This window comes from Panthera uncia, chromosome E3, assembly GCF_023721935.1.
Source record: "Panthera uncia isolate 11264 chromosome E3, Puncia_PCG_1.0, whole genome shotgun sequence".
Lineage (NCBI taxonomy): Eukaryota > Metazoa > Chordata > Mammalia > Carnivora > Felidae > Panthera > Panthera uncia.
The window spans coordinates 12323264-12338538 of NC_064815.1; the positions used below are offsets into that span (position 1 = coordinate 12323264).

The 15275-nt window shown below is 50.0% G+C and overlaps 1 protein-coding gene across 1 annotated transcript in view; it reads left to right on the forward strand.

The window, feature by feature from the left end:
* HS3ST2 (heparan sulfate-glucosamine 3-sulfotransferase 2) overlaps window positions 1-12867 on the forward strand; it is a 93130-nt gene extending 80263 nt beyond the window's left edge. Inside the window, exon 2 of the mRNA XM_049638421.1 lies at window positions 11438-12867. Coding sequence (XP_049494378.1) covers window positions 11438-12056 — 619 coding nt within the window. The 3' untranslated portion in view covers window positions 12057-12867. The remainder of the gene's footprint in view (window positions 1-11437) is intronic.
* Window positions 12868-15275: the final 2408 nt, after the last annotated feature.

Below are 15275 nucleotides of genomic sequence, written 5' to 3' on the forward strand. Positions count from 1 at the left end.
CCCCCCCCCCCCCCCCCCCCCCCCCGCCTGCCGCACGAAACCGCTACCATCCAGGCCATCTTCTTCCTAAATGGTATCAATGGAGACTTTTTAACGTCATTTTTAATTAGCTAGTTGTTTTTGGGTTTTTTTAACTACAAAGAACACATGGTTATGGCAAAGAAAAACCCACTGAGCAGCAGAAAGGGAAAGGTGGAAGTAAGGTCCCATTCTGCACTACAGCCCATCCCTCTTCTGGGACCTCAGGAGTTCCCCGCACTCAGCTAGTGGACAGAAGGGACAGTGAGAGGGATGCATCTACCTTGTGAGCACAGCACAGAGCCTGGCTAAAGGTCGCACACTGCGTTTCTACTCACTGTCCGCGGCAGGAACCAGGTGCAGCGCCCCTCGCAGATGCATTGGGTGCTGGGAAATGTGGTCCTTGGCTGGGCAGCTGCCCTCTAGAAACAGCTCTGCTCTGGGGGGAGGAGCAGGGGTCTTTGGTCGGGTCTCCCCATCTCTGCCCCAGATGCTGCAGCAAACATCCATGCCCACAGGCCTTCACCCGCCTGTAAAGTAAATTTCCAGAAGTGGAATTGCTGGATTGGAGGGTGCATTTTAGGGCACCTGGGTGGCTCAGTCTGTTAATCATCCGACTCTTGATTTCGGCTCAGGGTTCGAGTGCTGCATCAGGCTCTGCGTTGACAGCTCAGAACCTGCTTGGGATTCTCTCTCCCTCTACCCTGCTCGTGTGCGTGCATGCTCGCTCTCAAATAAGCCTAAAAAAATAAACGGTGAGTTTTGCATTTGGCAAGGTCATCTCTACTTGCCCTCCTGAAGACCACACCCATCAACACTCCTACGGATATTGGAGAGTACTTGTTAGTTCAACACGTTGCCAGCAGTAACTGTTATCATTTTTTAAAAATATATTTTTCCAGTGTTAAAAGTGAGTAATATCTCATCATGGTTTTTTTGAAAAATTTTTAATGTTTATTTTTGAGAGAGAGAGAGAGAGAGAGAGAGAGAGAGAGACCTAGCGTGAGGGGGGGAGGGGCAGAGAGAGAGGGAGACACAGAATCAGAAGCAGGCTCCAGGCTCTGAGCTGTCAGCACAGAGCCCGATGCAGGGCTCGAACCCACCAGCTATGAGATCATGACCTGAGCCAAAGTCGGAGGCTCAACCGACTGAGCTACCCAGGTACCCCTCATCATGGTTTTAATTTGCATTTAACATTGCGAGAGATGGAGAGTATCTTTTCGTGTATTTATTTTAATTCGAGCGCTTTTACTATTAACTCTTCTTGTGACCTGTGGGCCTTTCTTCCACCGGCTGGTTCTCCTTTTCTGATTGATTTGCCAGAACTTTGAAACAATATAGATGAAGTCATCCCATCGTTTCCCTGTCTCGCATGCTGCAAATATTTTTCCAGGGGGGTCCTTGTCCTTCTATTTTATTTGTGGTGGGTTTTCCCCCCCATCCCGGAGACTTGCATTTTTCACGAGGTCTAACTTCTCAGCTTCTTCCTTCATGATTTTTGTCTCATGCTTAGAAAGGCTGTCCTCGTGCCAAGATTAATTTTATGTTCTCACGTTTTCTTCTAGTGTTAGAGTCACACTTGAATCCAGATTCTGCAACTTGCTGTTGCTTTGGCGATGACGTTGGTTCTCGGTGCCCCAGTTTCCTCTGCCCGCAAGCAGGAATAGTGAGGGTGGCGGCCTCTTGGAGTTCACGTACAGACGGAGGGAGGCAGTTTTCCCGTAGAGCCGAGAACCGCTTGGGCCCCCCGGCCACCGTGCAGCAGGCGCCGCTAGCTTATGTCCAGGGCGTCAGTGACCGCGTCTCTGTCAGCTTGGGCTGCTGTGACAACACTACCGTGGAGGGGTAGGGGGGCTTCAGCAACAGGCATTTGTTTACTTCTCTCCATTATGGAGGCTAGAAGTCCAAGATCAGAATGCCGGCCAGTTTGGTTCCTGGTGAGAGTTCTCTTTCTGGTTTGCGGACGGCCGCCTTCTTGCTGGATCCTTACATATTATGGGAGTGGGAAGAGATCCTCTTTCTTGTTTCTCTCCTCATGACAGCACTGAGCCCATTTGTGACAACTCCACTCTCATGACCTCCTTACCTCCCACAGGCCCCACTTCCAGAGACCATCACATTGGGGGCTGGGGTTAGGGCTTCAACATGTGAATCTGAAGGAAAAAGTCCTAAGCAGACCATATGGACAGCCAATGTGTGTTGCCTTCTTTTGTATTTTAATGTTTATTTTTGAGAGAAAGAGTGTGAGTGAGGAAGGGGCAGAGAGAGGAGGAGACACAGAATCTGAAGCAGACTCCAAGCTCCGAGCTGTCAGCACAGAGCCCACTGTGGGTCTCGAACTCATGAACTGTGAGATCATGACCTGAGCCAAAGTCAGAGGCTTAACTTACTGAGCCACCCAGGCGCCCCTTGTTGCCTTATTTTTTTAAAAAAGATACAGAATGTGAGGATTTCATACATGTGTACATTGTGAAATGATTACCACAATCAAGTTAATTAACACATCCATCACCTCATGTGGTTGCCCAGCGTGTGCACGCATGTGTGTGTCTGTGCACTGAGACTTAAGATCTACTCTCTTGGCAAATTTCAAGTATACAATAGAGTATTGTTAGCTGGAGTCACCATGCTGTAATTAGATCCCCAGGACTTAATTCATCTTCTAACTGGAAGTGTGTACCCTTTCACTAACGTCTCCCCCTTGCACCCTCCCTCCTCCCCTGGCATCCACCATTCTACTCTCTGGTTCTCTAAGTTCTACATAGGGAATCATATGGTATTTGTCTTTCCGTGTCAGACTTATTCCCCTCAACCATATAAAAGGAAAGAAACCCTGCCGCCTGTCACAGCGTGGATGAGCCTGGAGCACATTATATGCTCGGGGAAATAAGCTGTACCCCCATTTCTGTGGGTAGCAAGGGACAGGACTCGAACTCAGGGCTCTTTGACTCCAAATCCCATAGTCACAACCAGCCCCTAGAGTAGCCCACTGCCCCGTGAACATCTCTGTGTATCACATAAGGAGGGTCCTTTTCTGGTCTGTCATATGGCAGGACCGAGGACAAATTCCACAATGCACGAGGTGTGGAAGAAAGAATAGGCTTTACTGGGGAAACTTGCACAGCAAGGGTCTCAATAGAAGAGGCAGGTGTGGGGTTACTGTTTTCTGACCGTCACACTGAGAGATGTGCCAGGGCCTGGCTAGACTGGGTTTATGCTCCAGGGAAGGGACTCTGCCCCCACACCTCCATCAACTTCTCTTCTTATGGGGGAACAGCCCTGCCAGTTGGGGGGTAATCGCACTACTGGGACACCAGGCAGGCTGCTGTTTACAGGAGATGCCAGCTGCTCCCAGGAGTTATCTGGGAAAGCCCACTGCCCAGCACCTTGATGGCCTATAGGAAAAACTGGGTTCGGGCATAGGCCCTCTTGCCAGAGAAAAGAAACGCTCCTCCCTGCGCCCCCTCCCCCACAGCCCGCGTAGGGAGCCAAGTTCAGGTAGGGAGCCCTCACACTGGGAAATGAGGACCTTCCCCCCGCCCCTGTTTCCACAAGGCTGTGTTAACTCCCAGAGGATAGAGGCTTGCTTATCTTTGTATCTCTTGCATACAGTAGGTGCCTAATAATGCTTGAATACATGAGTGCATACCAGGTGTAGGATAAGCATTGTCGATGTAGAGACGTGACAGTCACGATGCCCGCCTTCCATGACCTTACACTCTAGGGCTCTGATAGACACAGATCATGTATCCGTAGTGGATACACCACAAAATCACAAGTGTAGCAAATGCCTAAGTCTTCCAGGAAGGGGAAAAGAAGGGGGGCCTGGAAGGCTCCCTGGAGGAGGTGATGAGTTGAGAGCTGAAGTTTCGCCCAACAGGCTGCAGGGGACGTCGCCCAAAGGATACGATGTGTAAAAGGTCCCTTAGCACGAAATAGAGTCTTGTGGGGAGAGCCTTGAATAGACCACGCTGGCCACCCAGGTGGCCATGGGCCAGATTAAGAAGAGCCACATAAATCCTGCCAAGGCCTTTATCCTGTGAGCAGTGAAGAATGGTTGACGGAGGTCAAGCTGGGACTTCATGTTTTGCTCCAGGGTCACCTAAGTGTGAGGATTCGGGGCCATGGGCCTGGAAGGAAGTGGTCATTTCTCTTCTCAACCAGATGAGGAGAAACGGCCACAGGTGCTGTGCCTGCGCTGGGCTCAGCACACGGGGGGTTGGCAGGTTTTGTTTTAAGAACCGGTTTCCTGCAATAAAGCCTTTTTCCGCCTCTTCCACTCTTAATTATCCCCCTGGAGACTGCAATGATTTTCAAGGAGCCTGTTGCCCAGTTAGGAGCTAATAAATCACCCAAGTCCCCCAGGCAGCCAGGCTTCCAGAACACATACATGGAGTGCATAGATTTAGTAGAAAATGAAATCTGCCAGAGAATCCTCTCGGTAATAATCAGAGGTGTGCTCGTACTCCAAGTTCCCAGGGAGGCCCTGCTGAGGCTCCCGTGTGCGGACACGCGTAGGATGTCTCTTGTGTGGACAGTGGGGGCCCAGGGAGTGGTCTCTGCCCCACGGGGTAGGTGTAAAAAAAAACAAAAAAACAAAAACAAAAAAACCCTTTCCAGCCTCAAGCTGCCAAGAGAGTATTTAGATGTTTTTGTTCTTTTTCTTTGGTAGGGTCCTCAGGAAGTCTGTGATTTTCCCTCAGGAAGTAGGTAAGAGTACAGACTTTGCCTGCATGGGGAAGAGGCCCGCGTCTCCAGTGGCACTTACAAATGGCTTCTTCCTCACTCTTCCCAGATTAAAGCCCTGACTTTCTGTTTTTCTGTACCCCCTACCACCTGCCAGTCTTCTTGGTGCTGAGAGTAGGGAACAAGACCGACATCAACCCGATTCTCTTAGAACTTACAAGAGAATAGTGGTTAGGGGCGGGGATGGGCAGAGGCCTAAACATACAAGTAAACAGATATTAGAGAGTAATGAGCATAATCACATTACTTGTGAGAGCCCATTTTAATAAGGCTGCGCTTCCCAAGCTTTTCTGATGGTAAGAATCATGGGGAACCCACTGAATCAGAATGTACAGGGGAGAGGCCTGGGACTTTTTTTCTGTAATGTGCACCCCAGTTGATACTCATGAACAACTGTATTCAAGGCTAAGTGGCTAAAGCAACAGTGGTTCTTGGCCCCGGTGAGCCACTGGGATCCTCTGGAGGGCTTTCAAATTGCAGGAGTCCAGGGCCACTTCCAGAGTTTCTGATTTAAATAGTCTGGTGTGGGGTCTGGCCGTTTAAATATCTCCAAAAACCCTGCAGGGGGTCCCAGTGGGCAGCATGACTTTACCCCCCACGCCCCTAGCCTCACTGCAGACTGACCACAGCTGGGTTCTCACCCATCACCGTGGGAGTCCGGGGCGAAGGACGGGTTGTAGGTAGCAAACCAGAAAGGGCACAAGATGTGTTCCTTCTTACATCTCATTTCACCTTCTTAGATATGGAGGTTAGGTTGAAGCAGAGCCTGGACCTCCCTCAGTCTCTGTGCCTGAGTGCCTGTGGCCTTGATAAAATCTTGAAAATGGCACCGTGATCCCCCCTCCCAGGACTGTCTACTGAAACCGTCCTCTGCCCAAGGCCAGAATCCCCAGAAAAGGCTGTGCTTCCTGAACTAACACTGGTAACTTGGGAGGACTCAAGATGACCTCTCAACAGGCACTTGCCTTTGACACTGGATCTTTGACCCATTTACTGAGCACCTGTGGTTTGCTGGGTGTTGTGCTAGGAAGGCAAAAACAAATGAGAAACATGCCCAAGTTGCTGACAATGTGGTGATATAAGTGAATGCATATCTGCTAAGTTCTGCACAATGGGATGAGGGTGCTGGCAGTTGGATGCACCAAATGTCATGAAATTACAAGAAGGGGTTCACAGAGGGTGTGACTTTTGGTTCGGGCTTGGAGAGATGAGTCAGTGTTCACTAGAGTGAGAGAGACAAAGAAAGATGATCCAGAGTCTTAAAAACAAAAAACTCAGCAAGTTGCAAAAGCACATGGCGTGCTGTGGGGAGTGGATCTTGTATTCAGCATGACATGAGCATTGGGTTGCCAGGACGTGGCAAGAGATTAGTTCTAGAAAGGCAAGGCAGTGGCCTTAAGTACCAAGTCAAGGAATACGGGCTTTATTCAAAAGAAGAGTTGGTCATTGATAAGATTGGATTTGCTTTAGAGAGATTTCCCTGGTGGACACAAGATGCGGAACAGACTGAAAGGGAAGAGAGAGCGGAAGCCTGGAGGTCAGGCAGAAATATATGACAAGAGCCTGAGGCTGTGTGAGCGGGCTGGGAGAGGCAGGGCCTACTTGAGAACTTTCCGGAACGAAGAACATTAGATGCGAGAAGGAGTCAAGAATGACTGTGAAGGTTTTCTGCTTTGTGAGTGGATTCACGGTGACATCATCTGCAAGGACAGGCAAAAGAGAGACGTGAGTTTGGGGAGGAAAATGGGGCGTTCCGTTGTTGAGGTGAGGTGTCCAGTCTGCAGAGGGTTGGGCCTCCCAGTCTGGAGCATGGGCGAGTTGGATCGGCAGTTACAGACCCGTGAGCCAGCAGCTTCTCAGTGGTGGTTAAAGGGAGGAGTGAGGTCGGCCTGGGAGGTCACGGGGAGTGGGGGGAGTGCGAGTTAGACCCTCGGGAAGATCCAGAATGGCTCCCTGCCCTCATGGAGTTTGGGGGAGCGTGGCCTCCACAGAGAGGAAGCCGGGTTGTAAAAGATAAGATTTGCATTCTCAGGGCGCCAGCACCAGAAACCAACTCTCACTGACTTCAGCTAGTAATCCTTTATGGGAAGGACATGTAGGGACTCACAGGGCACGGAAGAAAGCGGAAGAACCGGTGTCGGACGGGGTGAGCGTCTGAGCGGGGGTGAGACGGCCACAGGGACTTGGAAGCAGAGGCTGGTGAGGAGGCTTCCAGGCTCCCGTGCCTGGTTGGAGGATTCAGCCCAACGGTTTCCAGTCCGAAAGATATGTGTTTAGTCTTCATGACACAATTGGCACTGATCGTCTTAACTCCAGTCACGCACCCACCCCCGGGCCTGCCAAGATTTTAATCCAAAGCAGGAGGGGTAGTTCCTCCAAGAGAAATCTGGGGGCTGTTGCCAGATGTAGGAAAATTGCCGCTGAGCAGGTTAAAATAACAGATGGGAGGTGAGTGAGTCCAGACTGTGAGTGTTAGTTCTTCCAGTCACTTTTGCAGAGCCACAGTGTAAAGAAAGGAGGCCGAAGCTGAGAGAGAAAAGTTCAGCTGTTTTTAGCGGCCGGAAACAGGTAAGCAAAATTTAAACAATGACACGAGGAGGGAAAATGAGCCTCTAGGAAAAATCTGATGCCCCCCAACACCTGCCTGTGCAAAGAGCAATGAGGCATGTAGAGTCTCTTGCACATTATGCTCACACAGGCCCCCCGCACTCGACGCTAGCGACCCCAGGAGACACAGGTAAGGGATGGAGAAAATGGCAGTGCACAGGAGCCGTGCGACTCGTGGTGTGATCAGGGCTGCGCGATCCCGTTTACAGTCTGGTGTGAGTGCCTCCTTAGTATTTGTAACTCGGTTTTGCAGCCGATATGCCAGTGAGGAATTGGCAAGGTGGAGCTTCTGTTTGGGGGACAGCTGGGGGGATGATGTGGTTCTCCGGAGATCACTGGAATTGGGCAGAATTTCCCAAACTGGTAACAGAGAGAGACATTCGCTGGTGTTCCTGGCAAAAGTATCCTTAGATAAGCTTGGGAAATGCCGTACCTGCGCTTCCTCTCTCGGGTATCCTTTAGTGTCTTAAAGGGTAATGCAAAGAAATCTGTCTAGTAGCTTGTCAGGTCAACTTTTTGGTGTTGCAGAAAACCTTTATATCAATAACCCCCATAGGGTTTGGAAAGTCCTTAATATTTGTTTTTGAGAGAGAGAGAGTGAGAGCAGGGGAGGGTCAGAGAGAGAGGGAGACACAGAATCTGAAGCAGGCTCCAGACTCTGAGCTGACAGCACAGAGCCCGATGCGGGGCTTGAACTCACAAACCGTAAGCTGAAGTCAGACATTTAACTGACTGAGCCACCCAGGTGCCCCTGGAATGTCCTTAACTTTAAATGCACCATCATGGGACACCTGGGTGGCTCAGTCAAGCGTTCGACTTGGGCTCAGGTCATGATCTCACGGTTCGTGAGTTCAAGCCCCACATCAGGCTCTGTGCTGTCAGCTCAGTGTCTGGAGCCTGCTTCAGATTCTGTGTCTCCCTATCTGCCCTCTTCCCCTCACGCTCTCTCTCTCTCTCTCTCTCTCTCAAAAATAAATATTTTTTAAAAGTTTTACAAATAAATGCAGTCACATCTATATAATGTCATCTGCTCTTGTCCTTAAGGCCAACACCTATTTACAGTGTGGGTCAGGTCATAATATAATACAGCCACGTTTCTAAGAAAATCCAGCCAAAGAATTCTAGTCATGTGTACTTGTTGATTGTTTGCTAATGACGATATCCTATTGTTAAAAACGAATGGCCTACTCCCTGTTGATAAGTCTCAAACTTCTAACTCACAAGGGTCCGTTATGGACCTTGAGCCTGGAAACGAGATACCAGTTGTATCAGCCCGTCAGGTACCCGGTGAATTTGAAGGTTCCAGGGGGTAATGTGCAGGTTTGCGGGGAAAGCACCAGGGGCAAGGCTCTAGGAGCACGGGTGGACAGGGGAGGCCACCTTGTCCTCCAAGACCAGCGGGAGGGGCGCAGGATGGGTGCAGATAACAGTCTGAAGGTGGACGAGAGGAAGGTTGAAGGAGCTGATGTGTAAGTGGTGGAGACTAGCTGTGTGTTGATGCGGAGGAACAGGGGTCGAGTTGGGAGCTCATGGTGAGAAGGTAGAGCACTTTGACGAACTTGAGAGGTAAATATAAAAAATGAGCAGTGTTTGAGAGTTCAACTGAAGCTAGAATTCATAAGCACATCAAGGATCCAGTTGTCAGGGTCACGGGTTTCCTTTGCTGCTGTTTGTCATCCCCAGGACAGAACGGGAGAGAATGAAAGGTTGGAAGGACACATTGTTAGCGATGGGAGAACACACAGTACAAGGAAGTGGACAAGGAGGTGATGCTCATGACCGTGACGCTACTGCAAGTTATTCATGGGCCCAGAGCAGGCATGGAGGAACGTGAAATCGGAGACAGTCAGATGAATTTCAAGATCAGGCATAGTGAGTTTGAGACTGTGTTAAATAAAGGTAGGAAGAAATAAGGGTATAGCCTGTATTTAGCCTGTATTAGTTTCCTGTGGCTGCCATAACACATGACCACAGACGGGGTGGTTTAAAACGACCAGCTTGTGGTGGTTGCCAGAATCCTTGGCATTTCTCAGCTTGTACGTATATGACTCCGCACTCTGCCTTCATCTTGACATTACCTTCTCTGTCTCTTCACCCCTGCTTGTCTCTTGTAAGGCTACTTACTGCTCGTTGGATTAGGGCCCACCGGATTCAGGATGGCCTCATCTCGAGATCCTTAACTAACTTCTATCTGCAAAGACTCTTTTTCCAAAAATAAGGTCACATTCGGAGGTTCTGAGTGGACATGTCTTTCAGAGGGTCACCATTTGGCCCATCCCATGGTACTAGAGTGGAATTTCAGAGAGAACCGTTTCAGAACTAGGTCGATTCCAATGACAAGACCCAAGGTATGGCCATGAGGAGGAGCTGCCAAAAGGAAGGAGAAAAATGGAGACTTGGGTTAAAGAACTGTGAAGCTGGGTTACTGGATGGAGATGATGATGGGACCTGGGAAGAAGACCAGGAACTAGGAATGTGTGCGCCAGAGGAAGGTGAAGATGATGAATGCTTTGGGGGTTGGTGAGTCACGGTGGGGAAAAGATGTGGTGGTTCTCAACTCTGCCTCCACACTGGAACTATCTGAAGAGCTTTTGAAAAGTACCCACCCCATAAATTTCTCAGTTCATCTAAGACGGGTCCCAGATATCTGCATTTTTTAAAAAATTCTTTGGGTGGTCTAATGTGCAAAACACGACCTTCAGAAAGAAGTAGAAACTGGGAGCCAAGGGTGTTCCCCTCCAGCAAGGCTTGAAGGAGACACATCTGGGAAGGAGACTTCAGAGCTTCCCACCATCATCCCTTAAAGTCTTAAGCACAACCAGGAAATTAAAAAGTAAGGGAGCGGGGCGCCTGGATGGCGCAGTCGGTTAAGCGTCCGACTTCAGCCAGGTCACGATCTCACGGTCCGTGAGTTCGAGCCCCGCGTCAGGCTCTGGGCTGATGGCTCAGAGCCTGGAGCCTGTTTCCGATTCTGTGTCTCCCTCTCTCTCTGTCCCTCCCCCGTTCATGCTCTGTCTCTCTCTGTCCCAAAAATAAATAAACGTTGAAAAAAAAAAATTTAAAAAAATAAATAAATAAATAAAAAGTAAGGGAGCAAGAGGTTGCATCACCTGACTTCCTGCTGAGGGCACGACAGGACTGGAGTTCCGTGCTATTTCAGGCTTATGCCGAGGACGTATTTCAGATGTGTTCCAGCAGAAAGACATCAGAAGGCATTGCTAAAACACTTGTTATTCATACAAGACTTGCCCCAAAAAGGTTTTCTTAATATATATGGAGAACTATCTTTCACCGGAATAATATTTAGTAGCTTCCTACTAAATATATTTTTGAATATGTAATAAACGACATTAAAATTTTCAAGTAGCATAAAATACAAATATAAAAAATAAAAATTGCTTTTTAGACAAAAAGTAATTCTTGGGGCACCTGGGGACTCAGTCAGTCAGGTGTCCAACTCTTGATCTCAGGTTAGGTCTTGATCTCCGGGTCATGAGTTCAAGCCCTATACTGGGCTTTCCACTGGGGTGAAGCCTACTTAAAAAAAAAAAAAAAAAACACTTATCCCTGACCTTCTCACTCTGCCCCCACCTCAAGACTCCCCCCAGAAACAACCGTTTTTATTGTTTCTTGTGTATCCTTCCTGAGGTGAATGTGCTATATCTTGCCTATTTAACATCATACCTTGGAACTCATTCCCTATTTGTACACACAGATCCACCTGATTCTATTAACTGGCTGTTCTATCATTTATTTAACCCATACTGATGAACATTTAGGTTGTTTCCTCTCTGAAAGCAAACCTGTTAAGGATTTTTTTAAACAACCAGCATGAGTTGAAGTGGGTCCCTCACTGGAGATCTAATAGAGCGTAGCGATTATAGGCCGTGGTATACTATTGTAAACGTCAAGCCTGCTGAAAGACTAGTTCTTAAAGTGGGTTCCTTACCAGGTGAATGCAGGCGGACCTCCAATGTCACCGAGGTCGGGGGGGGGGGGGGGGGGGCTCCACTAGGGAGCAGGGTGTAGGGAAATGATCTGACCCTGCGCTCCTTCTGCCCCACAGGAGCCTGATGCCCCGGACCCTCGAGAGCCAGATCACTCTGGAGAAGACGCCCAGCTACTTCGTCACCCAGGAGGCCCCCCGACGCATCTTCAACATGTCCCGAGACACCAAGCTGATCGTGGTCGTGCGGAACCCGGTGACCCGCGCCATCTCGGATTACACGCAGACGCTCTCCAAGAAGCCGGACATCCCCACCTTCGAGGGCCTCTCGTTCCGCAACCGCACGCTGGGCCAGGTGGACGTGTCGTGGAACGCCATCCGCATTGGCATGTACGTGCTGCATCTGGAGAGCTGGCTGCGGTACTTCCCCCTGGCTCAGATCCACTTCGTCAGCGGCGAGCGCCTCATCACCGACCCGGCCGGCGAGATGGGCCGGGTCCAGGACTTTCTGGGCATCAAGAGGTTCATCACGGACAAGCACTTCTACTTCAACAAGACCAAAGGCTTCCCTTGCTTGAGAAAAACAGAATCGAGCCTCCTGCCTCGGTGCCTGGGCAAATCGAAAGGCAGAACTCATGTACAGATCGACCCTGAAGTGATAGACCAGCTGCGGGAATTTTATAGACCTTATAATATTAAATTTTATGAAACTGTTGGACAGGACTTCAGGTGGGAGTGAGCCACCGACATGCGAGGGCTCCTCCTCGTCTCCTCCGTGGGGTTTGCCCGTCCCGCCTGTGAGCCTCGGCCCCCGGCAAACCCACGCTCCAGCCCCCTCTCCCAGCTCGGGTTCCATCATCCCGGAACTGGGAAGCCCAGCTAAGGCCACGAGACCGGGGGGTCCCTGCCACTAGCTCTCCCCAGTCTGTCTAGGCAAAGCTGACCTGCTTCTGGCATGGCCAGTCCATTCCGAATCATTTCCCTTCGCCCACGAGAGGCCTTGGGAAACTGCTTTAAGAGCAGATCTTCTGATTATGATGGATCCTGTAAGTGGTGATGGTTCTGTTGCTGCAGACACAGCAGTCTGCCCCTGTCGCTGTCCACCCCGGAGTGGGCTTGCTAATTCCGAGTGGCATGTACCTCCCCTCTGAGCTTCACTCTCCCTAGCCTCCCTGGGGGGTGGGATAGGAGACCATCCTCTTCCTCCTGACCTTAGCCGCTCATCGAGACATTGCAGAGCCCAAAGCACTCCCTGGCCACTCCTAGGAGACAGACCCCCTGATGATGAAATAAACCAGAGATTTCAGAGCCTGTGGTCTCCACTCTGCTTGAAGGGTAACTGTCTTTGAAAAACCACTTTGTGACCCACCCTGCTCCCCATGGACAAAAGCACATTAATTCTGCTGTTACGGGTACTTGCCTCACGCGAGCTTTCATGTTCAGCATGCGAAGAAATCATGCTTGTCCATGTGAAATAAATATGGCTCTCTCGTGTCCTTAATGCCGGGCTCTTCTCTGTAAGCCAGGCCTGGAGCACAGCTCATTCATTCGGCTCCTCCTGTGTAAGATGAGGGGTCAGTGCTGAGGAGGGTCCCGGAGAGGGGCGGGGGGTGGGCACGCTCCAGGAGGGCAGCGAGGGATGCACAAACCACGTGGACAAGAAGCAAGGGCGTGAAGGTGGGGAATGGGGAGAGGAGGTTCTTGCTGGCAGAGGCTGCTGCAGAAACATCATGTGGAGACCTGTGCAGACAGTCTCTTTCTGAAACAGAAGTCTGTCAGCTCTCTGCTTAAGCTTTATATCTGAAGTGCCAAACTAGAAGCCCAGGGACTGATGGGATGTCAGATGTTTTTACTTGGCCAGCATGATATTTTGGAACAGTCTCCAACATTTGAAACTTGGGAGTGTTCATATAAAAATAGGGATTTCCATTTATTTTTTAACGGGAACTTGGCAACAGTCGGTTGCTGCCTTTGGATGAAGCCTGTGCTCCCCAAGCTTCAGTCCCCACGTGGCCCACCTCACTGATGGACATGCTCTACCTGGCCCCTGTTGGCATGTGAGTTCCCAACCCTGCTTGGGTGTGTACTGGGACCTCAGAATAAAGCTCAAATCCTCCAGCATGGGGCCCAAGACAACCCCAACTACAGTTTCTGCATCATCCCCTTCTCTTCCCTCTCACTCTGTTCCAACTCTCAGAACTCCGTGCCTTTTCTTAACTCTCTTAAGTCTTTCTTAACTCTCTTAAGCCTTTGCCTGGAATACTTCCTCTCCCTAACCTCTATCCCTACCCCATGTCTCCAGCTAATGGAAGCTTCCATAAGACTTCACTCAAGTGTCACCTGCTTGATATCCGTGAAGCCTTCCCCAACCGAGTTATCTGCTCACTCTTCTGTGTTCACTTGGTAGTTTGCACACGTCTCAATTACAGCTTTTATCACACTAGATTAGGGTTCTTTGTAGAAATGCCCCACCGTGCACCATGGCTTCTCGAGGGTCAAGGTTGTATCTTGCCAACATCTAGCACACAGCAAATGTTGGATGGATGAAAGTGTGAGTGGGTGGGTGGATGTTGGAGGCCTGGGGACATGGGCAGGAATGCTCCACACAACTATACTTCTGGGACACGATTCCCAGATAGCTGCAGAGTTAACTCACAGGTAAGCCGAGAAGGATCGCTGAACCTCCAGAAGCCACTTGGCCTTTGTTCTGTCAGGCCCGGTGCCCGTTTCCTGGAAATGAGAGTCTGATTTACAAGGCTGGAGGACACAAAGCCCAAGACCTTAGTTCTGAGTCTCGGCCCATCTTCCTGTCCCAAGCATCTTAAAGGAGATCAAATGATTGAGCCCCAGTGGTACCAAGGAGCCAGTCCTGAGAGCTGCCACCACCCAGAAGCTGGGGCCCTGAACCTCCAGTGACCAGAAGAAGGTGGACATGAATGAAGTGCCCTTATACCTTCCCCATCCACGAGGGTTTGGTGTCCTGTGATCCTGCACCACGTGGTGGCCAAAGCTGCATCCAAAGGGAAAGACTTACACTGGGGACACAAAGGAAACACCCAAGAAAGAGTAAGTCTGGCTTTTTTATCCCTATTGGGGGTGGGAGTCTGGTCAAAGCGGACAAAAATTCTGAATTCTGTGGGCCCCAGTGCAGCCTTATTCCTCTCCATCATAAGCATTCCCAGGCCGCTGGGAGTAAGTATGCTCTAAGTACTAATGAATAGGTCAGAGTCTACTGTAATTAGCATATCAATCATTGTATGCAAATGAAAGAGGCTCAAGTACCTCAAAAATCCCAGTTGAAATGAGTGAAATCTGGAGTACATGCATCTGCTCGGCAAACTCTGATTTTTAATCCAGTGCAAATGTACCCTTTTGCCCGGGGTGCTCCAGGGCAGACTTGCACAAGTTCCAAATTAGTAGTTTAAGTACATGAAGTTTGTTCAGTCTAAGACCAAAAAGCCGCCTCCGGGCGTGTGTGTGTGTGTGTGTGTGTGTGTGTGTGTGTACGCTTCTAACGGTCCAGGGCATGTGGCGATTCTAGAACACCAGGCTCATTCCATGCGAGTGCTCACGATTTGCCCCGTATCTGCCTCCCACTCAAGCATTAAGGGAGTCTTGCAATCCAAGAAGACCCTCCCAAAAGAGAATAGAGCCTACGGACACAGAGCTTGCAGAGCAAGGGGTCCCGCTTTGGGAAGGCCCCAGGTCTGCCCCGACTCGAGGCTGTCAGCATGGGGAAGCTGGAGGCAGGCTAGCTAACTAGAAGTGGGGCAGCCGATGTAATTGGTTTGCAGAGATATTTGATTTTCTTCTGGTTGGTTCTGAGTTGGAAGCCCAGACGGAAAAGTAGGAGTGCGGGCCATCGTGGACCAAGTCCTGATCGTTTTGCTACAGAAGTGGCGGCTCAGAGTTCCGTTGTCCTGTTTGGCCTGGCTTTTGTCTACTCAAACATTCAGTC